Source organism: Drosophila simulans, unplaced genomic scaffold (genome assembly GCF_016746395.2).
Source record: "Drosophila simulans strain w501 unplaced genomic scaffold, Prin_Dsim_3.1 Segkk88_quiver_pilon, whole genome shotgun sequence".
NCBI classification, from domain to species: Eukaryota; Metazoa; Arthropoda; class Insecta; order Diptera; family Drosophilidae; genus Drosophila; species Drosophila simulans.
This window is the reverse complement of record NW_025416884.1, coordinates 75,309-99,932: the sequence shown is the minus strand read 5'-3', so window position 1 is coordinate 99,932 and position 24,624 is coordinate 75,309. Positions and strand designations below refer to the sequence as shown.

The following is a 24,624-nucleotide window of genomic DNA, read 5'->3' as shown; positions in this document are numbered from 1 at the left end:
AGCGGGTTTTTATATAGAAAATCTGAGCACCTGACTGGAGAACGAATGCATGAAGAATACGCCTGGAAACTTTGGGTCCCCAAGGAGTTAGTATCGAAGATTCTGGCTCGCGCGCACGATAGTCCGTTAACTGGGCATGGTGGCATACACAAAACCTTGGAAAGAATACGGCGATATTACTTCTGGCCCGGTCTCGTTTCGGACGTGATGGCTTATATTAGTGCGTGTGAGGTTTGTAAGAGTACAAAATCTCCAAATTTCACTCTCAGACCACCATTGGGAAAAGCGCCTGAGTCTCAGCGATTCTTCCAGCGTTTGTTCATTGATTTTCTCGGACCGTATCCTAGGTCAAGGAGCGGCAACATAAGTATCTTTATTGTCCTGGATCATTTTTCGAAATACGATACAGAATACAGACTCGAATACCGACCGCCGAAGTGTGAAGACGTTTTTTTTATCGAGCTCCGCACAAAATCGGTTGTTTTGAGAGAAGTGAACGCCAAATAAAGTAAACTAAATTAAAAATCCGAAAGCGAAAGAGACAACAACAACAACAACAATAGCTGGAGATAGACCGACAGTCCGCTCTACCTCGTCATCGGCTGCACCCGCTCACGCTCAGACTGAGTCAGCGAAAGCAAAACCGCAAGCAATAAACGGTACTGCTGCACTACCAGCAAGACAAAACGAAAACGTAAACAAAAAAGCTGGGTCGACCTGGCAGACTGGAATGGACCGCTACATTACAATGAAGCGAAAGCTCAGCCCGGAAAATTCAGATTTGGAAAACAAGCCGAAAAATACACGCGACAACTCTACCTTGATCAAAAATGTAGCCCCTGCAAATACCAACAGATTTGCCTTGCTGGTAGATACCGCTGAGGACGTACCGCTGGGATCCGTTGATATCGAACCGAAGAAAACAAAACCTCCGCCAATATACATCCGCGAGAAGAGCACAAGCGGTTTTGTAAATACTTTGATTGGCCTTATTGGAAAAGATAGCTTTCATATAATTCCCCTCGTAAGAGGTACTATCAATGAAATCAAACTTCAGACGAAAACCGCACCGCACCGCACAAAAAATAGGCTCCTACACCTACCAGCTTAAAAGCAGCAAGGGCCTGCAAGTAGTACTGAAGGGCATTGAGTCTGATGTTACGCCCGAAGAGATAACTGAGGCGCTAAAGGAAAAGGGATTTTACGCCAAAAGCGTGTTCAATATCAAAAACAGAAACAGGCAGCCCCAACCACTCTTCAAGATTGAGCTTGAACCAGAAAACAAGCCTCCTAGAAAAAACGAGGTTCACACAATTTACAAACTCCAGCTCCTTCTGCACCGTAGGATCACGGTAGAAGAGCCACAAAAACGTAACGCTCCTGTACAATGTACAAACTGCCAAGAGTATGGCCACACGAGGTCGTATTGTACACTTTGCCCGGTGTGCGTAGTCTGTGGAGATCTCCACGACTCCAAACAGTGTCAAACTAACAAAAAAAATGCATGCGAGAAAAAATGCAATAACTGTGGGGGCAATCACACAGCAAACTACAGAGGCTGTCCAATCTACAAAGAGCTGAAAATCCGTCTTCACAAAAGAATGAACACGGCGCGGGCATACCAAGGAACAGCTACGCTGATACCATCAGAGACAAATCCTGAAGTAATTTTCTCGAAAGCAGCAAGTTTCGCTCCCTGGCCTACATCCAACACTAACAAGACAACATTTGCAAACGTTTTAAAATAAGGTATGACGCCTCCAACCCAAAATTCCCGAACTCCACATGAAGTGCACACAAAATTAGACACACAACAAAACTATAAACAAAAACTGAAGCTATGATGCAAGCCTTACAACAGAGCATGATGGAATTTATGACATTTATGAAGACCACCATTCAAGACATGATGCGTAATCAAAACCTTTTGATACAAATGCTTGTAGCCCAACAATCAAATAAATACGGGCTACCTTACGCATAGCTACGTGGAACGCCAAGGGCGTTTCACAGCGCAAACTTGAGCTAGCTCAATTCCTACATGAGAAGCATATCGACGTAATGCTTCTTTCGGAAACTCATCTCACAAGCAAATACAATTTTCAAATAAGAGACTACCATTTCTACGGTACAAATCATCCCGACGGAAAAGCACACGGTGGCACCGCCATACTCATAAGGAACCGTATGAAGCACCACTTTTACAAAGAATTTGCGGAAAATCATCTTCAGGCCACATCTATCAACATTCAGCTGGATGACAACACTCTCCTTACACTAGCGGCCGTATACTGCCCCCGGATCTGTCATCTGATCACTCGCCTGTACTAATTCACCTCCGCCGGTACGCAGAAAACGTGAAACCACCATTCAGATTGACTTCTCACAAAACAAACTGGCTCAGGTATAAAAAATATATAAGTTCACATATTGAGCTAAGCCCAAAACTCAATACTGAATCTGATATAGAGAGCTGCACGTGTGCATTGCAATCCATCCTTACTGCAGCAGCTCTTACTGCAACACCCAAAATAACAAATAATACAATTAAGTCAAAAAAGACCAACGTACAAATCGAGCAACTCGTCCACGTAAAACGACGCTTACGCAGAGAATGGCAATCTTCCAGATCCCCAACTGCAAAACAAAAGCTAAAAGTAGCCACACGGAAACTGGCCAACGCTCTGAAACAAGAAGAGGACGACGATCAGCGCCGATACATAGAGCAACTCACACCAACAGGCACAAAACAAAAGTCACTGTGGCGAGCCCACTCAACTCTTCGCCCACCGACTGAAACCGTTTTGCCGATAAGGAATTCCTCAGGTGGCTGGGCCCGTAGTGATGCAGACAGAGCCACCACATTTGCCGCTCACCTACAAAATGTGTTCACGCCAAACCAGGCTACTAACACATTCGCGCTACCGTCCTATCCCGTAAACCGCCACCAGCAACACACCCCAATTGTGTTTCGTCCTAAAGAAGTAACTAAAATAATTAAAGACAATCTCAGCCCGAAAAAATCCCCCGGCTGCGACCTTATAACACCGGAAATGATCATCCAGCTGCCACATTCTGCAGTTCGCTACATAACCAAGCTCTTTAATGCCATCACCAAACTTGGTTACTTTCCACAACGATGGAAGAGGTCGATTATCATAATGATTCCAAAGCCTGGTAAGAACCACACAGTCGCTTCATCTTACAGACCAATAAGTCTACTCTCATGTATTTCGAAACTATTCGAAAAATGCCAGCTGATCCGACTTAATCAACATCTGATATACCACAATATAATCCCAGCCCACCAATTTGGATTTCGCGAAAGCCATGGAACCATTGAACAGGTGAATCGTATTACAACGGAAATAAGAACTGCATTTGAATATCGCGAATACTGTACAGCAGTATTTTTAGACGTATCCCAAGCATTCGACAGAGTCTGGCTCGACGGCCTAATGTTTAAAATTAAAACATCCCTACCCGAAAGCACACACAAACTTCTAAAGTCTTACCTCTATGACAGAAAGTTTGCAGTGCGGTGCAACACTGCCACTTCCACTGATCATACAATTGAGGCTGGAGTCCCCCAAGGCAGCGTTCTTGGGCCAACCTTATACCTCATCTACACAGCCGACATCCCTACAAATAGTCGCTTAACGGTATCCACATTTGCCGACGACATAGCTATCCTTAGCCGTTCAAGGTCCCCTATCCAAGCTACAGCACAGTTGGCACTGTACCTCATCGACATTGAGAAGTGGCTCTCTGACTGGCGAATAAAAGTAAACGAGCAAAAATGCAAGCACGTGACGTTTACGCTAAACAGACAAGACTGTCCTCCGCTCTTGTTGAACAACATACCACTCCCGAAAGCAGATGAGGTAGCGTACCTAGGAGTACACCTTGACAGAAGACTCACATGGCGCAGGCACATTGAAGCCAAAAAAACCCAACTTAAACTCAAAGCCAACAACTTACACTGGCTCATCAACTTTGGTTCTCCGCTCAGCTTAGATCACAAGGTCTTGCTCTACAATTCTATATTGAAACCTATCTGGACCTATGGCTCACAGTTATGGGGCAATGCCAGCAACAGCAATATTGACATCATACAGCGAGCACAATCAAAGATTCTGAGAACCATCACTGGGGCACCGTGGTACGTTCGGAGTGAAAACATCCAAAGAGACTTAAATATCCCATCAGTTACCAACGCAATCACGGAACTTAAGGAAAAATACCATAGCAAGCTTTACACGCACCCCAACCACCTAGCGCGAGGTCTAATCCAGCTCAGCAGCCGTTCCCGTCTCCGGCGAAAGGACCTACCAACCCAGCGAATAAATTATTAGGGCCGTTTAATCATAGAACAGTTGGAAAAATAATACAACTGTTCAAAAAATACTTGTTATAGTTAAGATTTTTAAACTTATTGTTAGTTCTTATACAAGAAGATTCAATAAATAAAAAAAAAAAAAAAAAAAAAAAAGAAATACGTGTTCTTGAAACCCGTAAAGAAGATTGATTCCAGCGTCGTCATAAAGTATCTGGAAGACGAGTTGTTCATGACGTTCGGAGTCCCCGAAGTGATACTGTCTGACAATGGTTCTCAATTTCGAGCTAGGACGTTCCAGAAACTTATGGAGCAGTACGGCGTTAAGCACACGCTGACCGCAGTTCACTCGCCTCAGGCAAATGCTTCTAAGCGCGTCAGTAAGATCAGTAATTGCTTCAATCAGGGCCTATCTGCGTCTCGACCAGAAGGATTGGGACGAGTTTCGCAGCCGAATATGTTGTGCGTTGAGGTCGGCGGTGCATTCTAGCATTGGTACCAGTCCCTATTATATGGTATTTGGACAGCACATGATCACTTCAGGGTCGACGTATTCGTTGATCAGACGACTAAATCTTCTGGACGATCGTTCTCTAAAGTTCGACCGGCACGAATCTTTCGAGATAATGCGGAAGCAAGCTGTTGATCAGATGAGAAATAAGCACAACGAGAACGAGAAGCGGTATAATATCCGTTCTCGTGTGGTATCGTTTGTCGAAGGGCAAGAAGTTTATCGGCGGAATTGAAATTGCTTCAATCCAAACTTGGCGTTGTAACCGGTTTGCTTGAAAAGCTGCTTCCAAACCGGTTACAACGCCAAGTTTGGACCGACGTCCGTAAAGTCTCGAGTTCGGAAGAAGATCGGCAACGCGTATTACGAGCTGGAGAATCTCCAAGGACGAGGTGTGGGAACCTATCATGCCAAGGACATTCGGCAGTAAGGTGCTTCCAGTCGGTCTCAGCCTAGTGTGTCTATGAGTACCCTAGTCTGAGGGGGGGGGGGTTTTGTAGAGGCGACTGAAGCAGGGTGAGAAAAATCTCGATGAATAATCGATAGGGCGGTCAGCTGTGACACACTAATGTGAGGTCATACTAGATGTAGCAAGAAGTAGCTAGAATATACCAGACTGGATGCAACCCTTATTAGCCGCACCCGATAAGTTTGGGATAATTCGGTTATCGGAGAAAAAGTGTTGTTCAGCTGATCGTGGTTTCCGCCGAAGGCCTACGCCTTGGCTAATGTTTCTGGTTTGCCTTCTTTTCAATCAGAACAGTCAACGAGTCAAGTTGCGAAAGTGCGTTGAAAAATTATAACTTGCGGGCATACGTGGTTTTTTGTCGCGCGAAATATCGGAAGTACTGCGTTCCTTCGCCTATAGTGGTGCGCGAGATAAGTCCGGCGTGTGTTTCCCGGCGATATTAAGCCGAAGAGATCGGCGTTTGTCACAGCCATCTCACTGCCGCCTTGCCGCCAGACCCTAGTTTCGACTGGGTCAATTACAGGTTAGTGAATTTCGAAAAATGGTGAACTGCAGTTTGATGCGGGAAATATAATCGCAGCCGAAATTGAAGACCGGAGGGTCTTCGCTTGGCATCTTTTACGTTCGCATCACTGCCCGGGTCCCACGGTTCTACGGAGCCGCCACCGGCGGGCAGAAGGAGAGACGGTAACTGCGCCAGGCCGTGAAGTGGAGCGCCTTCCCAGCGAGCCGGAGCGAAGAACCAGCCGCAGCAGCAGGACCGCAACCGCCCTAAGCCGGGACCACCAGGAGGGATAATTAAATTAATCAAAAATGCAACCTAAGTAGTGCTTAAAGTGAGGTTAGAGTGAACGGAAAATTTTTGTTTGATAGGCAGTCCAGAATGCCAAAAATTAAATTAAATCAAAGTTAAATTGATCTAAATTCCTAATTATACGTAAAAACGCTAAAAGTCAGATCTAACCTTTACTCGAGAGTATTAATCCAGCCGGATCGCCATCTTGAACATAGAGTGAAAGAAGTTAATTTTTTTATTTAGTTTAAGTTTAACGTTAAGCTATAAGAATATGTACTCGAGTAGGAAACTCAGTCATGCTGTTTAATAATTTTACTTGGATTTAAATTGAATTCTCATTAGTGATTAAAATTTTCATATAGTAAGTGAGCTAACCTAAGCTAATTAAATTTTTTAAGAAGAGTTCCTTTTCGGAAAGTGCTCGTTTAAATTTTCGAGTAGGGATTTATAAAAGTTTGATCGCAGTCTTGTAATCCAAAATTATGCCTCCTAAAAGTGTTTGTGGAAAAAGCCACACTTTCGTTTCAGCTCATCTGCGCAGGGAGATCGATCTTTCGCCGAGGAGTGAAAAGTTGAGTGAGTCTCATTTATAAAACTTTACTTTTCATTGGAAATATTCGGTAGTAAACCAATAAAATTTTGCTAGAGGTCATCATATATTGTATACACACTGCTAATAAACAAGTAATAATAATGGAGTGGCGAGAGCAGCCGTTTGAAATATAAAGAAAAAAAAAGAAAGAGAAAGGAGAAAATCTAATCTAAATCTAATTTACTCGCGGCTCTCTCTCAAACGAAATTAATTTTTCTTCTCGTTAAAGATTCTTTATAAAGAAAACTCAAAAAAAAAATAAATAAAAATAATAATTCATAGAACAAGATTATAGAGAGAACGAAAAATTATTGAAGATTTAAATAAAAGCTTTGTTCCTTCCTGAAAATATATTTAGCCACTATATCTCTTTAATTGTAATGGTCTCGAATATTGACTTAAATCTACATTTTCTGATCGCGCAACTAAGAAAAACCTTGCTTTAGATTCCTTTGAGTTACCCTAGTCTGTATTTCTATATTTATTTGGTTCCTTTAGTATGTACTTATTTTTAGATATAAATATTGTTATTAATTATTAAGTACCGATTGATATTGAAAATATGAATTTCTAAAAAACCTAAATACTGACTCGGCTGATGTTTCTCCGGACGTAGGGCACTAAAGGGGCCACTAGAGCTATGCTCTTAAGGAAAGTAGTCTTAGGTAGGGTAGGGCAATACGCGAACAAGATTCCAACTGTGCTTCGCAGGCGAAAAATTCTCAAACTTTCCTCCCATTCTATAACTGTCCGCTTCCGAAAGTATTAATTTGCTTCCTCCGACTTTGTATTCTAGCTCCTTCATTTTGTTGTTGTTGCAAGCACGCTCAATTTCTTGATCTTATTCATTATTGTCTGTAACAAGATCTGAGATCTGTACAAGCAAGACCACCACACCCAATGCCATGAGCTAGAGCCGGCCTCGTTACACGTTACAGTAGTAAGCGCGCTTTCTTCATATGTCAATTAACGCACGATCCGACTACACCAAAAAAAAGCAGATATGTCTAAATTGTATCGCCAGAGGCCGGATTCGATCTCCGAATACTCCAGGTCTACAATTAGACGGCGTACGTTATTCTAGAAATAGCAGGCACTCCTATCCCATCCCCCAGAATTCTCTGAAGGATCTGCCCGCTCTTCCAATGGTAATCCGAAACGGGTCGCATCCTTCACGACTCAGTTCGTGAAGGATTAGGCGACACTGATCCGCTCGCCAAACTTCTCAGCAGTCTGTAAGGTCGAGGATCTACCAGTCAAGATGGTAAAAGAGTCTGATATTATTAATTCGTCCAAACTACAATGAAAGACGCAAGCGGAAGGTACGTTGTGACGCTCCCATTCTGTGACCCACAAAAATTCCGGATCCAATTTAGGATTTTTGAGGTACCTTGCGTTAGCTCAGTTTCTAAGAAACGATAATCCTTTAAAAAGAGACTTTCCCCTAAAAATACAATATGACATCGCGATCCAGGAGTATATGTATCTGGGTCATATGAATGTAGTTCCATCGACTCATAATTCTCCGACTTATCATTTTCCTGATCATGCGGTAAAAATTCACGAAAGTACCACTACAAAGCTTCGCGTCCGTAAGCAAATAAAACAAACTTAAATTATATCTTTCATGCTGGTCCAGTCCAGCAATCCGATCTAACGATCTAGAGCCTGAAGCGGCGGTATTTTCAATACGTGTTCAGTGTGGCCAGCGGCCACAGTGTTTTCATGGTTACCGATAAAATATGACAAGACACAAAACTAAGTTAAATCTTAACCTTTTTTAAAAGTGTAGGCGTGTTAGTTTAGGGCGCTACGTGACAAAAAGTTTTTTGGCTAATCGATAGAAATTTACAAGACTATTAAACTTATGAAAAAATTATCCGCAGATTTTTCAAGAATGTGGGCGTGGCTGTCTATGGCGGTCTTCGGGCGTTAGAAAAGCCGTGGCAAAAATAAAAATATGAGAAAAAAATAACCTGTGCTGCCATGTCTCCAGTGTGCGCTGCTTTGCTTCTGCTCGTATTGACTGCTGGAGGAGAGGCTCCTACCGTGGGCTTGGTTTACATTATTGTTAATAATGACCGATTTACTTCTGCTGCTTTCGAGCTAGCGTAGGCTAGGTGTCTATTATGATGCAAGTACTTAATTGCCAGGAGGAGGCCACCGAGGTACTGCCACCTTCGACAGTGGCCGCCACCACTACCTCCCTGGAGCTTATCAGTACAGCCTCCGTCTTTTCCGGCGCCAGTTCTAGCCCCATTGAGCTGATTCACTGTTCAATAGCCCTGATGTTTCTGTTGCACGTTACCCTAGCCTGACCGGGATGCTTGTCAACAACCAGCAAAGCGACGTCGTCCGCGAAGATTACGAACTTGCTCCTACCAACCAGCGGTAGGCGGAATATCCCGTCAGACACGGCCAAGAACCGAGCGTTGCGGGACTCCACCGGTGAACCGAGCCTTGCGGGACTCCACCGGTGACATGCTGCCTAAAGATTGCTTCAGACGACTCGCAGCGTAGGACCCGTCTCGAGAAGTAGGTGCGAACAATCCTGACTAGGTAGGCTGCCACCCTGAAGCCAATTAGTGCTTCTAGGATCCGGTTCCACCTCGCTGTGTTGAAGGCGTTCCTGATGTCCAGTGTGACCATGGGGCAGTACTCTTTGCTTAGCCCCTTCCATATGGTGCCCTCGATTGCTTGGGCCGCCACTTCGACCACTCTGTTGACTGCGTCGACCATGGACCGCGCTTTCCTGAAGCCAAACTGCGACCGAGAGAGGTCACCCGAGGGTAGGAACTGCTCTCGAAATAACTGCGTGTCCAGGGTGTCCGCTTTCAATTTTTTCCTGGCTTGAGCTGCTGCTGGGCTTGGGTCTGGAAGGGCCAGATCACAAATGATGGCAAAATGATCACTGCCAGTGTAGTCCTCGCTGAGTCTCAACCTCGAGTGCCTGAACGACGAGCCGCTAGTGAAGGTGAGGTTCACCACAGAGCCCAGATCGCTTCTTTTCTGGTGCTGTCGCTAAGTAACGCAAGCTCCCCTCTGCGTTCTCGCAAAGTCTTTACTAGAAGGTCTTCGGCTGCCGTGCAGTGTTTCAGATTGAGCTGAATGAAACGCATCATTGTAGTGCCTTTGGTGCTCCTTTGCCCACATTGCTTGGTGATTTGTCGCTTGGCTTCCTATGCTTGCTCACAGAAAGCAATAAGACTCGTTGGGGCACTCTGCGGCATTGTGTCCAGCAGACCCGCATCTGTAGCAGCACTGGCTTCTGTCTACGGCGTTTCTACAATGGGCCGCTTTGTGGCCTTCCTCTAGTTATTTGAAGCATCTTTGGCGGGGCTCCGGTTCCTTGTTCAGGCATTGGGACCATCCTGACCTCAGTTTGCCACGCTTGATCAGCGGATCTGCCAGATTTGCTTGAACTGCTGTCTCAACAGTCTTTCCTCCATACTGCGATACTCGGAGGCTCTTGATTGCTACCACTGCTGCTGGGATATCTGCCTGGTACTCCAGGACCCTCCTCAGATCATCCTCTGTAGTTAGCTCGTCTAGGTCGCGAATCAAAAAATACTTTTGATTATGTTAACGTGCGAAGGCTGGCGCGGTCTTCCATGTCCACCTTGAGCCACCTAGTCGGATCGCTTAACTTTCTTAGCTGACAGCGCAAGCATCACTACAGTAATTTAGATTTTTACCCTTTGCTAGGTTATCACTTGTTCGGTCATTAAAGCCAGCGCACTTAGTGTGCACCATTCTATCACATAGCCAACAAATCAATTTTGGCTGCTCAGGTTTTATAACCTGGCAGCAGTTTTTATAAAACCAGACAACATTAACTGTTTCCACATTTGTCTAAAATCAGACCACTGTGCACGAAAACACAAGATCAAAGACTTTCAAGCTGTTAAAAGAACCCCACGAGAGCAGTCTGCACGCTCAGAAATTTTAGATTTTGTGTGGGGGAGCGAAAGAGCGAGACAGTGAGAGCGGGAGAATAGGTGCACAGTGCAGTTTATGTGCACGCAAAAAACAACACCCAACGGCACTACGAACAACGCACACAAGGGAGAGTAAACAAAACACAAAGACGAAAAAAGACTTTGAATATTTTTTTAAACCACTGCATAAATCACAAAGAATCACTCGCGAAGCGACCGTATCTTTAATAATTATGTTTACAATATATGATACTAAAAGAAAATTATTAAAAACTTCGGTTGGTTTGATAAATACAACATCAAAATCGGAGTTAAAAAAAAACACAACCGTTCGCTCGTTTCTCTATCGCTTGTTTGGGAGCCCAGCTATGTTATAGCATTCCGTATGAGGGTCGTTGAGACGCCGTTAAAGCGAAGATCATATCGTCTATAATCTCAAGCCCGAAGTTACTGCGAGAGTGGTTCATTTCACGAATGAAGTGCCAAGTTTGCGTGTCCGGATCAAAGCGTTCTCCGGTAGATAGACGCGCTGCTCCGTTAAAGCCGCCGATAACGTAAAGCTTCTAAAGGCCACGCAGCTCACTCCAGACCGACGATGATTCATGTTATGTATTCTAGTCCAAATGTTGGTTACAGGGTCATAATACTCGGCACTGTCTAGGCATTCCTGGCCGTTAAATCCCCCTGTAGCATATATGCGTTCTTGCAAAGTACAGGCGCTGGCATCAGAGCGTTGCATGTTCATTGGCGGGATAACGGACCACTGGTTGGTCCTTGGATTATACCGCTCCACAGTGTTCAGTCGGTTATGCCCGTCGTAGCCGCCGATTGCATATATCATACCATTTAGCTCTGTTACACTTACGTAGCAGCGCCTGCAATGCATCGGTGCGATTTCGTTCCATTTTTTTTTAACCGCGTCAAAAACTCGGCATGTGTTGAAATACTCTACGCCATCATATCCGCCAATCGAGAATATTTTGAAACCAAGCACTGCGGTTCCATGATACGCTCGGGGACCAGCAGGATCCTCTGCGTTAATAGTTACCCATCTGTCTGCCCTCGTGTCATAAGTCTCGATGCAACCTTTAGAGTTGCCACCGCTCCAGCCGCCTATCGCAAAGATGACTTCGTGCGGTAGCCTTGGCATTGCCAGTGGTGGAGTGGTAAGCTTGGGTTAAATATAAAAATATAGTGTTGTATTGGTAGAAAGTGAAAAAAAATTAACATTACCTCGTCTGCCTGAGGATTCAAAAAGTCCAGGTCGTATATAAATTTAAAGGTGTCAACGATCAGTGGCTTAGCGGCTTCACATTCCAAGACGTATGGGTGTTCCTTAACCTCCTCCATGAAGCACTATAAATTGATAACCAATATGATATATTCTGAATTAATAAACAAAATTAAGAAACACGACAGTGCACTAACACTTGGATAAGAATAATTTAATGAAACAGTTAGTTGGAGTGCGAAGCAGAAATTAAAAAAAAATCTCTTGGCATGTCGATTGAAATTGGCGATGAAAATACTACAATCGAAAAATTTTCTAAAGTTGGTGCGAGACGGCTGTGGTTGGCTTGTGGGCAATGAAGTGGGCCTGTTTAGCGTGTCGATAAAAATTAGAAAGACAAATAATAAAACAACAACAAGACGTCAAGGCAGTAAGCTAAAACGGGCGGAGGAGGTCACAATTTGCTAGAACGCATGGAGAAAGTGACGGTTAATGAAAACAGACAGTGAGGAGGTGTGGGGCAGTGAGACAGAAGGAATGACGAGCACTGCAAGCGAAGATCCATCCTCGGAGCAGGAAAAACAAGGACTTGGTATGGTTAGAAGTAACAGGGGAGTTTCAGGACGAGCGTTGGCTTAAGCTAGTGGACCAAGGAAAACAGTTTGTTACAAAATGCGTTTAGTGAGTTTCAACTCTCTGGAGCTTCTAGAGTTTGTTTTGTAACGGCGACAGAAGCGTTATGACAAATATATACTTTTCGGCCTTAAAGTGTGCACTTTAATTATATAATGCCAATTAATGCATACCGGACCGGTATTACCGGTTGAAGGTGCGTCAGTGTAATCGACATTGAGCGGCACTTTCTCCGACCAGATGAGCCCCGAGTGAATTTAATTAATCTGTAGCAGCCTCTAGCCAAAAAGAGTCAGTAAAACAAGCAGTGCAGCCGGCCATTGCTATTCAAGTTGTCAAAAGGCTGCTTTGACAGCGCATTTCGTCAAAGGGGTTAGAGTGAAAATCGTGCTTGACCCCGCATGGGAAAGGTTGGCCTCTTGATCCCTCGAAATTGAGTCGAAAATTTATTAAATACGAGCTACGCAACGCATGTTTACCAGGACAGGAAAATGTTGGGAAATTAATTAAGCTTAAAATACTATAAAATTATTAACTCTCTAGAAAGGAAAGGAAGTGTACAATGAAAAAAAATGGAAACAAAACAAAAATTATTAAATATATAAATTTGTGAATTTATAAGTTTTCGTGAATTACGAAGAAATATTTAGCAGCTTATTAAAAAATTTTATAATTATCTAGCAGTTATGAATTAATAAGTTTATATAATTCCTGAGAAATGTTTAGCTGGGTAGAAGTTGTAAACACTACTTATTTACTCGGCAGATGATTCTGTGGTTTTAAGGGCGCAAAAGGGATCACCTGAGTAAGACTCGAAGATGGTGATCATGGATTGGGCGGTTCCAGATAACATAACAACGCCTCTCATTACCGAATTCCTCTTCTGTCAGCTTTATCGAAAGATATACTTATATAATTAATATTATAATAATTTATATATGAGTAAAAAATATGAAAGAATATAGCTAAGTAAAGTATATGAAATTAGGAATAAAGCTTAAATAATAAGGATGCGTTTCAAAATTGAATACTTAACCGCGAGAGTATCGTCGTACAAGGGATTGCAATTACAATCCTGGTAGTTATTTGAGGGTTTGTTTTGAATTTTATTTCTCAAAATACTTCTAGCTTAGCCTAGTGTACAATTTGTTGCTGCTGTGAAACCCCTGCGTCTGCGGTTTTGCCCGGATACCCCATCCAGTGCTTTCGTCTGCTGAATCCTGGTTGATGACTTCGCTACGCTCTGTGTACGGGTCGAACGTTCCATATATTGGGTCACTGCTCGTGGGTGTTTCGGGGGAGGTGAACGCAGGCTTGTGCCGTCACCGATAACTCCTCCCCCTCAAAACGGAACTAAGGCCATAGGGACGAACTGTAGGCTGAATGGTACCTTTTTGTGGACAAAATTTATAAATTCAAACGAAGAGAGATATTTATTTTGTGTTTTTTGTATTGTGTTACACTAGCCCATATCTTATATAATACCAAAAATTGTGATCTAAAAAAAAAACAACCGAATGCGTGATTAGTGATTGCTTATTAAATTATTTAAAAAAAATAACCACAAAAAAATAAAAATATAGAGTGAGTCGAGTTTCCCAACTATCAGATACTCATTACTCTGCTAGTGTGAATGCGAACGCGAAATTTGTTCATTTTATTTGGATCTCAATAGATATTGGGGAAAAAATGAGAAAAAATATACAAACTGTTCCAAAGTGTGGGCGTGACCTGTTCGGCAAATCGATAGAAATTAGAAAGTCTAATAAATATATGAATAAATATCAACACATTTTTCAAAAGTGTGGACGTTTTTTACGTGGCAACTTGGGATAACAATCTTGCGCTGCGTCTATGCCTCTAGATTCTGTATTCCGAATCTCACCCTTCTGTCTTTTTTAGTTCTAGTTTTATATTTTGAAATCAGTTATGTCGTTATGTATATAATTAACTTGGAACTTACCTAAAACCATACTCAACCAAAATTGCATAAATAGAGATATATTAATAATATAATAATCCCCCTGATAATAGAGGGAGATAACATAATAAAAGCTTTTTTTCCCCTGCTCACCATCCCACACCCACCCACGCACGGCAAGAGCAGATGCTAGCCAACAGACCACCCATAAGCGCCCATCCAGCCACGAAGAACCAAGCAAGGGTAAGGATAGCCCTAAGCCAAAGGACGCGTGGCCTTGCTCGTTGTTGACAAGCATCCCGGCAAGGCGGACGAGAAGTGTAACCAAAACATCAGGGCCATTGAACAATGGCTCAGCTCAATGAGGCTAGAGCTGGCGTCGGAGAAGACGGAGGCTGACCTGATTAGCTCTAGGAAGGCAGTGGAGACGGCCACTGTCGAAGTAGACAGTACCACGGTGTCCTCCTCTCGGGAAATTAAGTACCTGGGAGTCATGATAGGCACCAGGCTTTCGTTCCGTGAAAACCTAGCCTACGCTAGCTCGAAAGCAGCAGGAGTAAATCGGGCGCTATAAACCAAATTGTTGAACACCCGAGCCCCAAAACAGGCGAGTAGACGGCTACTGATGAGCGTTACCCGAGCGACCATACTATATGCCGTCCCGGTGTGGGCAAAAGCGCTGGGAACCGAAAGCTACGCCCAGGGCCTAAATGCTACCCACAGACTGTCGGCACTACGTATCTGCTGCGCCTTCAGAACAGTGTCCAACGCGGCGGCATTGGTGATCGCAGGAATACCGCCTTTAGACCTGTTAGCGCAGGAAAACAAAATGGTCTTCAACCAAACCCACGGTAGAAGCCTCCTCCTCCCCCCCCCCCCCCCCCCCCCCCCCCCCCCCCCCTGCGTCAAGAGGGCAATACGGGCAGAAGCAAGGCAGCACACCCTGGAGACATGGCAGCACAGGTGGAACATCGAGCTTAAGGGTCGCTCGACGTAGCAGCTGACTCCCAACCTCAAGCAGTGGTTAGAACGAAAGCATGGCAAAATAACGTTCCACCTTTGTAGCTGATCAGCGGGTACGGTTGCTTTCGCAGCTATCTGAAGCGCTTTGGACATGAGGAGGCGGACGATTGCCCATGGTGCGGAAGTGGACCGAGCGAAACAGCTGAGCACGCTCTCTTCTCGTGCGATAAACACGCTAGGAAACGGAGCTCTCTGGAAACCGTACTTGGCAGCAGGCTGAATGCGGACAACCTAGTCCCATTCATGCTGCAGGGGGAGGCGGAATGGCAAGCGGTCATCAACTTCGCCGCAGCGATAACCTCCGAGCTCAGAAGAGCCGAGAGAGCCAGGAGGGTCTACGGGTCCTGATCGTCCTCGCGAAGCAATGCTTCACGGCCATACCGCGGGGGGTCCTGGATTTGCCCTCCATACTGTTACGTTGTTAAATAGTTAATCTTCATTATGTTCAATAATCGAATTAAAAAAAAAATGCAAAAAAAAAAACACACACACACAGGGCGCGAGTTACCCAATCGCCTATACAGAGTATACACAATTCGGTACCACCCGCCAAGCCACCTAGGAGCAGTTCATCGCTCCACTAACTCCAACACTGTTGCAATGCTGACGCAGCAGTGGACAGGATGTCGATTGCGACAGTTCTGGTAAACAAAACTAGAACTGCCGCAGCAGCATTTCGGACAATGAAAACACAGCACTGTAGTATGCACACATATCGGTTAAGCACTGTATTCATAATATACAATCACATTGTAGCACTCTGTTGCAATGCGTGCATAAACAGTTCAGCCCAAGCGTATGTTGAGGGCAACGTACCTTGCATGATCAGCAGTACTCACGCTGGCCAAGCGCTGACCGCTAATATGTGTGCCTATAGCACCCCTCCTCCAGCACCGTCGCTCGGCGACAATATATATATATATATAGGAAACGCATATAAGCGTCGCTGCGCTGCAGGCTATGCCGGCAGCGCTGCTCCTCGACTAAGGCTAAGAAACCTTTGTATGTAGATCGCCAGAACATTGACGAATTAACTTCGAATGGAGCGGGACCTTCCCTGCTCCTCCAAATCAATAAAAAGTAAATTCAAAACTAAAAACCAATCTTTCAACTGGGTGTTACTACATGGCGACATGGCGACCGCGACAGGACACGTATAAGCTGTAGCAGAAGGAAAAGGAAAAAAGGAAGCCGCTTGTGATAAATTTACAACTTACATCAGCAAGCACTGGACGTGAGAAGATCCCGGCATTCGACGCTCCGCAAAAGGAAAAAAACTTTTGACCACTCAATAACTTCAACGAACAACCAAGACGGCGGCAATTGCGGAGAAACAATGATCTGAGTGAGTAGAGTGTGAGTGTGATGGGTAAAAACAGGGGCGGAGTTCGAAATAAAGCAAAGAAGAGAATAGCGCACCTAAAGTGGCTATTATATACGAACACTCCACCGCCAGTATGGTCGAAAGCTCAAAAACTACAAGCCGAGCTAGACCACTACGTCAAATTTCTTAATGAAACAAACCCAACCACACCCGCTCACTCTGTAAATGAAATAAAATGCATACCAAAAATTAATAATATTCAACCTACCCAGCCAAAAAGCCTGCCGGAATTTAAGAAGATCTGCCCGAACGACTGCGAGGGACCATTGTTCACACCACATTGTGAACGTACTTGCAGGCATTGCAACACCGGCACACAACCCTAATAAGAGGACATTATCATCAACGTGGTTTGCAGCCCGCTCACTACGTCATCGAGGGCGTGTCAGCGTGCCAACACCGGCGACGCCCAGCTGACACAGGATAACGTGGTGTGCAGCCCGCCCACTACGTCAACGCGGGAATAGTATTCACACTGTGGTGCGCTATCCGCACACTACAACAACGGTGGATCTCCAACAACAACTGACAAGAGGGAACCGACAGCGCTTCAAAGAGCGCAACATTTTTTTTTAATAGCACTGTGTGCAAAATTTTTTTTCTGATTGCACTGCGATGCATATTTTTTTTAATAATTATAAAAACCAATTGTAACATTGAGCGGAACCTTTTCTGCCCGATGAGAAGTTCGGCCTGTAAAGCCAAACGAAAATTTAGGTAGGAAACCTGTAAATTCATACTGATGAATTAATTTTAAATTTCTCACCGCCGCAAGGTTTCTTAACAAAAAAAAAATAGATATTTTAAAATTAAAAAAAAAGCGAATCAAAAACAAATTCAATAAATAAAAAATAAGTAAATGTCATTTGACAACTCTATAAGTAAATTATACCCAGACCCAATATATTCAGAAAAAACTGTATTAGGACAAAACCTCTTTTCAAACATGGGTCTAGTAGATGTTAAGTCAGTGGACTCCACTGCCAATGTAATGAACAAGGTCGCAGTTGTGCCTTTAAACCTGGATTACATAATAATTTGTTTAATTATTATAACAATAATTATGTTGATAAATATATGTTATAAACTATACAAAATGCATAGTAAATGCCTCAAGAAAAGATATGTATGCAGAGCTAATGACTTGGACAGGGTTTGATAGCTGAAAGGCAATAAATAAAGCAAAAAAAAAAAACAAATTTAACCCAAGTAAGCAAGCATAAAACTGCCATGTCAAAAGCTTCAAAAAGAAAACAAAAAAAAAGCCTTGTTTATAAATAAAACCGCCAGTGTTACTGTTAATTTTCATTTATTGGTTAAGTTCAGACACTTAATATTAATTATTTCGACACCGATGCGTACGTTTTCTCGCAGATCAAAATTGTGACTAACTTCAGCTTTGGCTGTAATCACGCCATACGATTAGTCTAGCATAAGACGTAAACAAGTTACAGTTAGAAGGGAGTTAGAAGTTTGGAAAAGTACTGGGCAAGCTCGCGGACAATTACAGCGGTGCGATGCTTACATTGATTCCGCTGATAAGCTCCGCTGAAGCTGCAGACAAATAAGAATGTAAATAAAGATAAAGGGTGACTTGTTCGCGTATACAGGGTGTCTCGTTCCCAAACATACCGGCCCCCTGAACGGTTGTTCAGCAGAGAGGCAGTACAGCGATTTTGGCAATTGGGCGTTTGTATAATCCGTGAGCAGTCTTCACTGTAACGACTCGGACCTTGTTGTCGATTCCTGCGTGCACTGCTGTGATGCGGCCAAGAATCCATTTAGAGGGCGGTAGATTGGGCTCCTTGAGTACTACCAGTGTGTCGATCTTCAGATTCTCGGTTTCCAGATGCCACTTTGTCCGCTCATGAAGAGATGTCAGGTATTCCATATGCCACCTTTTCCAAAAGCCTTGAACCATGGCTTGCAGCTGATTCCACCTCTCCAATCGATTGACTTGCATATCCAGACGACAGGGTTCAGGCAATGCAGTATACGGAGATCCAGTCAAAAAATGAGCAGGCGTCAGTGGATCCAAAGAATTATCCCCAGTTGGGCACAGCGGGCGTGAATTCAGGATAGCTTCAATTTGGGTCAGGACAGTAGAGAGCTCCTCAAACGTTAAAGCCTTTGATCCAAGTATTCGTTTCATATGGAGTTTAATTGAGCGAACTCCAGCTTCCCACATCCCTCCAAAATGTGGAGCAGACGGGGGTATAAAGTGCCAAGAAATCCCTTCATTGGCAAAGAATCCTGCTAGTTCCTCATCTTTGGCTTGTTGAATGGCCAGACGTCTCATGTCATCCAAAGTTTGCTTGCCTCCATGAAATGTTGTTCCATTATCCGAATACAGGTCAGTAGGCTTCGCTCGGCGGGCAATGAATCGTTGAAAGGCTGCGATGAAAGCCTGTGTAGTTAGCTCACTAACAACCTCGATGTGAAGTGCCTTTGTAGTGAGGCACACGAAAATAGAAAACCATGCCTTTCCGATGCGTGGAGTTCTTCCCTTTGATTCCTTGATTGCGATCGGTCCAGCGTAGTCCAGCCCTGTGTGTTGAAAGCAGCGGCTAGCTTGAACTCGAGGAATTGGTAGCTCTCCCATGATCTGGTTGCTTGTGCCCTTTCGTTGAAGAAAACAGGATTTGCATTGGAAGACTGCCTTTCTGACGAGATTGCGGGCTCCCAGAATCCAGTACTGCTGACGAAGATTGGTGAACGTTGCATCAACTCCAGTGTGCAGATAGGAGACATGAAAATGTCGAACCAGGAGTCCAGCTAGTGGTGTATCTTTAGGTATCAGAATCGGGTGCTTGGCGTTATAGTTGAGTGTAGATTGCTCGATTCTCCCACCGACTCGCATTACTCCATAATCATCCAGAAACGGAGAAAACCGGATAAGATGCGATTTAGCGTTAAGCTGGCGTCGATTCTCTAGCTGCTCATATTCTCTGGCAAAGGATTTTTGTTGCACATGTCGAATAAGTCGGCGCTGTGCGTCCAGCAACTCTTCAGACGTAAGGAATGGTGCCGAATTCCTATGATGGGATCGAAGAGTGTGAATAAAGCGATGACAGTAGCTAGATACCCTTATAAGACGCGTCCAGGTTGAGAATTTGTGGATGAGGAACTCGTGTATACTTTCATCAGGAAAGTTATGTAGAGTCGTGGGCTTTATGGCTCGTTCTTCGGTGTTGACATCGAAACTTGAAGATACGCTGAACTTGCTTGTAGAAGGTGGCCACTCAGAGGTGGGTGTGGCCAGCCAGGACGGACCTTTCCACCACAGTCGATGCTCCAGAAGCTTTGACGGATGAAGTCCTCGGGAAGCACAATCTGCAGGATTGTCTTCCGTGCGAACATGGTTCCAGCAGCTACGGGGAAAGTCGCTCAATATCTCAGAAGTTCGGTTGCAGACGTAGGTGTTCCACCGTCGAGGGGGAGCTGAAAGCCAATGTAGCACAATTTCTGAATCTGTCCAGCAGCTCGTGCTGAAAAGAGGAATTGTTAGTGATGTTTTGACAATAGAAAGCAATCGAGATAGAAGTAACGCAGCGTTTAGCTCCAAACGTGGAATTGATACGGGCTTGATCGGGGCCACCCGTGTTTTGGCGGCAACCAGAGTTACTTGAAAGCTGCATCCAACTGCAACTCGAGCGTAAACTACCGCACCGTAGGCGTGCGAGGATGCGTCGGCGAATCCGTGTAGTTGAACATCTCGAAATGGTGACGCAATATACCGTGGTACTTGGCATTGCGTAAGTGCTGGCAAATCCTCTACTAAGGCTCTCCAGCGCGTACGTAGACTTTCAGGTATGGGGTCGTCCCACTGCAGGACACTTGTCCAGCTTTCTTGGAAGATTAGCTTGAGTAGAACTGTGACCGGCGCTACCAGTCCAAGCGGATCATAAATTCTTGATAGCTGAGACAAGAGTTCTCTTTTCGTCGGAGAAATGGTCGCATCGCATCCCTTTAGGTTGAGATACAGGACGTCCTTCCCAGGGTTCCATTGGATACCAAGAACTTTGACAGGTGAATCCGCAGCTGATTTGTTGAGGAGCTGGATAGGTTCAAAACATCTATCTTCCTCTGGTAATGATTTCAGAAGACGCCAACTATTAGAACTCCATTTGCGTAGCTTGAATTTTCCCTTATCCAAGAGGGCTATAAGCTCGTCCTTGAGAATCATAAGCTCCTCGAATGTGTTGGCGCCTGTCGGGATATCGTCCACATAGGCATCGTGCAGAAGAGCGTGAGCTGCTGCAGGGTATTCATGGCCATGATCGTCGGCAAGTTGCTTTAGAACTCGAACAGCCAGAAATGGTGACGGTGCCAATCCGTAGGTAACCGTCAGCAGGCGAAAATGAAGCAGAGGTTCATTCTCAGTCGTGCGCCAAACAATGCGCTGAAAATTGGTGTGTGGCTTAAAGACTTTAATGCCTCGAAACATCTTTTCGACATCTGCACATAAAACATATTGGTGCTGCCGGAAGCGTAGACAAACGCCAAAAAGATCGCGTTGAATCGGTGGACCAATATGTAGTCTGTCATTGAGCGATACTCCAGAGCTGTCCTTTCCTGATCCATCAAAAACTACACGACATTTGGTAGTCAGACTGTCCAGTTTGATGACAGCGTGGTGCGGCAAATAGAAGCAGGTGTCTGGGGACTCTTCAACCTGAGCCGAGGTCAGTTTTTCCATATGTCCACGTTGCAAGTAGTCGTCCAGGAAAGCTTCGTACTGCTGCTTCAATTCTGGATACCGACGAAATTTGCGTTCCAGCGAGAAGAAGCGATTGATGGCCTGTGGCAAGGTCGAATCAATAGGCGGTGCCTTTTCCTTGAAGGGATACTCGACGACGTACACCCCGTCCGTCGAGCGCTTGTGTGTGGCAGCAAAATGACGCTCTGTGGGATCGCTGGCGTCCAGGAGAGCCTGGTTAGGCTGAATGCTGTCCATCTCCATGAATGAACGAACCATCGTGTCTAGGTCCGCGTGATGAGTAACCGCAGAAGTAGGGTGATCATCGAATGCAGAGTAAGAGCCTGCAAGAATCCAACCAAATACAGTATTGAGAGCGATAGGAAAGTCGTTACCAAAGTGTTTCCGATCTCCTGTGTATAGAGACCAAAGTTGATCCGATCCAACAATGACATCGATTGCTCCAGGTGTGCAGAACGTTGCGTCTGCCAAAGGAAGCTCGCAGATTTGCCTCCACGTAGAGGATGAGGTGTCAATAACTTGGGCAGGAAGTGATGACGTCAGCGAGGTGAGAATGAACGAGACCAATTCGACAGTTTGGCCCGAATGACGAGAGCGCAGCTTGATATGTGCGCGTCCTCGGGTAACGCCCGCGCTGTTGGCGGCGAGACCGAGAATAGAAATCCGTGCGTGCGTTCGACGCACGCCTATTCGCTGAACAAATGATTCCGATGCCAAGGTTATTGTAGATCCAGTGTCCAGGAGCAGCCTGCAGGTTGTAGTGTTTCCCCAGGCGTCGATGACGTCAGCAAGGATGGTTGGCAACAGAGTCTGAGAACCAGCCGCCGGAATATTCTCCAGAGTATGATGCGTAAAGTTGTTTTCCGCGGGAGTCTCGCTTCCCAAGCGATGACCTTCTCGAGCTAGCGGTTGATTGTGGCCAATTGTAGATCCCGCATGTGAGACTGCTGGTCGATGTTGTTGCCATTTTGAATTGGCTGCGACGAGCCATGAACCAAAGTATGATGCTTGCGGCGGCAGATCCGACAAGTATGCCTCGATGTACAGTTGCCCACCATATGAGCCGGGCTGAGGCAATTGAAACAGAGCTTTCTTGATTTGAGGAAGTCTCGGCGAGATGCAATGTCGAGTGCGATGAATTGAGGACACTTAAACAGTTGGTGATTCTGCTGGCACGATGTGCACTTCGGCTCTTCCCGTCTTGGATGCGTGTCTGCGTGGTGCGTGGTAGCTGCGCGTCGAGCTTGTGTTGATCGAGTTAATTCAAAAGCCTCCAACGTATCGCAGCGTGATGTGAGAAATTTCAAGAATCGGTTGATGGTCACACCTTTTTCCTCGGATTCTGCGCACAGAGCCCAGGCTTGGCGGGTATCGCTATCTAATTTTGAAAGTAGAATGAAAATTAGCCAGGGATCCCTCTCTTCGCAATTAAGAGCTCGTAGACCACGAATAACTTCGTCTGCACCATCGGCAATTTTCCGCACTGTGCCGATATTTGAATTTATAGCACTCGGAAGGCTCATGAAACTGTTTAAGAACGATCGAATAATTAGCGATTGTTTGTTATATCGCTGTTCCAGCCGCTCCCATGCTTCCCGATAGTTGTCATTAGTAACTGGAATATGTTTAACTAATGCAAGCGCGTCTCCGGCAAGGTACGATTTTAAATAATGAAATCGTTGGCAATCCGTCAGGCTCGAATTGGAAGCAATCGATCCAATAAACATGTCCGAAAAATGTTTCCAGTCCTCATAATTTCCAGAAAAAGTCGGAAGTTTAATTCTCTCGAACTGAAAATCGACCTGACTTCTCTGGGATGTGCCTGCGGCTTGAACTGTGGCATCAATACTGTTTGAGGTGACATCCCGTCTCAACTCCTCCAAAGTATTGCTGAGAATAGCGTGTGTAGCATAATGTTTGTCCTCATATGCGTCAAAATCCTCGTCAGGGTTCTCCCAATCGGCTTCCGATTTAAATGCATACAGCTCTTCCGAGAGCCGTACGAACCGCAAATAATTTTCCTGTAGTTGCGCCAGGCGGACAACTATTGTTTGCACTGATTGAATGTCATCAACAAATTTTAAGGCATTATTATGCGCACGAGTAATTTGGCTTTTGCAGAAGCCCCGTTGTTGAATCACACTCCGCATGGTGGTCGAAAGAAGGGAACGATTCTACACGATGTAGGAATCTATAGATTATCGTTTGCCAAAAGGCCAATAATCAAAATCAAATGCCCGAACGAAACGCACTTCCGGTTATCCGGCACTCGAAGGACCAATTTTTATGTTTATAAATAAAACCGCCAGTGTTACTGTTAATTTTCATTTATTGGTTAAGTTCAGACACTTAATATTAATTATTTCGACACCGATGCGTACGTTTTCTCGCAGATCAAAATTGTGACTAACTTCAGCTTTGGCTGTAATCACGCCATACGATTAGTCTAGCATAAGACGTAAACAAGTTACAGTTAGAAGGGAGTTAGAAGTTTGGAAAAGTACTGGGCAAGCTCGCGGACAATTACAGCGGTGCGATGCTTACATTGATTCCGCTGATAAGCTCCGCTGAAGCTGCAGACAAATAAGAATGTAAATAAAGATAAAGGGTGACTTGTTCGCGTATACAGGGTGTCTCGTTCCCAAACAAGCCTAGTTATGAACATATAAATGGATATGCAAACAAAATATAAAATATAATTAAATAAATCTTTTTATTAAATTTATTAAATAAATCTTTTTATTAACGACCCAGTTCCTAACTTGATGGATTGGCTAAATATAATAGCTAAAATCAAGAAACTGTGGGAAGACTTTGATAGATCGTTTAAGTGCCTCAATAAGAGTGCACAAATAAGTAACGATACAAAGATAAAACATTTAAAGACACTATTAGGAAAATATAACGAGGTTCGTGTCATAATACTTGACCCCAATACGATATTTTCTTCGTTACAACAGACACAAGTAAAAGATATAATATCTCGAATTAAAGAGAACATATTATATGTGTCACAAAGGCACAAGTTACAAGTACTTGTTCCAAATACACTAAATTTCCCAGCTGAACT

At 44.4% G+C, this 24,624-nt stretch overlaps 2 protein-coding genes and 1 pseudogene across 2 annotated transcripts; 1 reads left to right on the top strand and 2 right to left on the bottom strand.

Annotated features, from left to right (window-relative positions):
• The first annotated feature begins 4,392 nt into the window (after positions 1-4,392).
• On the top strand, positions 4,393-5,277 carry LOC123327456 (annotated as a pseudogene).
• Positions 5,278-10,998: 5,721 nt separating this feature from the next.
• On the bottom strand, positions 10,999-12,007 carry LOC120285686 (kelch-like protein 10). Its single transcript, XM_039298343.2, is given in 3 exon segments — positions 10,999-11,207; positions 11,210-11,813; positions 11,876-12,007. Coding segments are annotated over 3 exon segments (915 nt in total). The 5' UTR covers positions 11,993-12,007; the 3' UTR covers positions 10,999-11,013.
• Positions 12,008-18,485: 6,478 nt separating this feature from the next.
• On the bottom strand, positions 18,486-23,418 carry LOC123327457. The gene is made up of 4 exons (XM_044923877.1): positions 23,357-23,418; positions 22,600-23,081; positions 21,929-22,531; positions 18,486-21,877 (listed from the first exon to the last, which is right to left on the bottom strand). The coding sequence occupies exons 1-4, from the start codon at positions 23,416-23,418 to the stop codon at positions 18,486-18,488; spliced, it is 4,539 nt and encodes a 1,512-aa protein (XP_044779812.1).
• Positions 23,419-24,624: the final 1,206 nt, after the last annotated feature.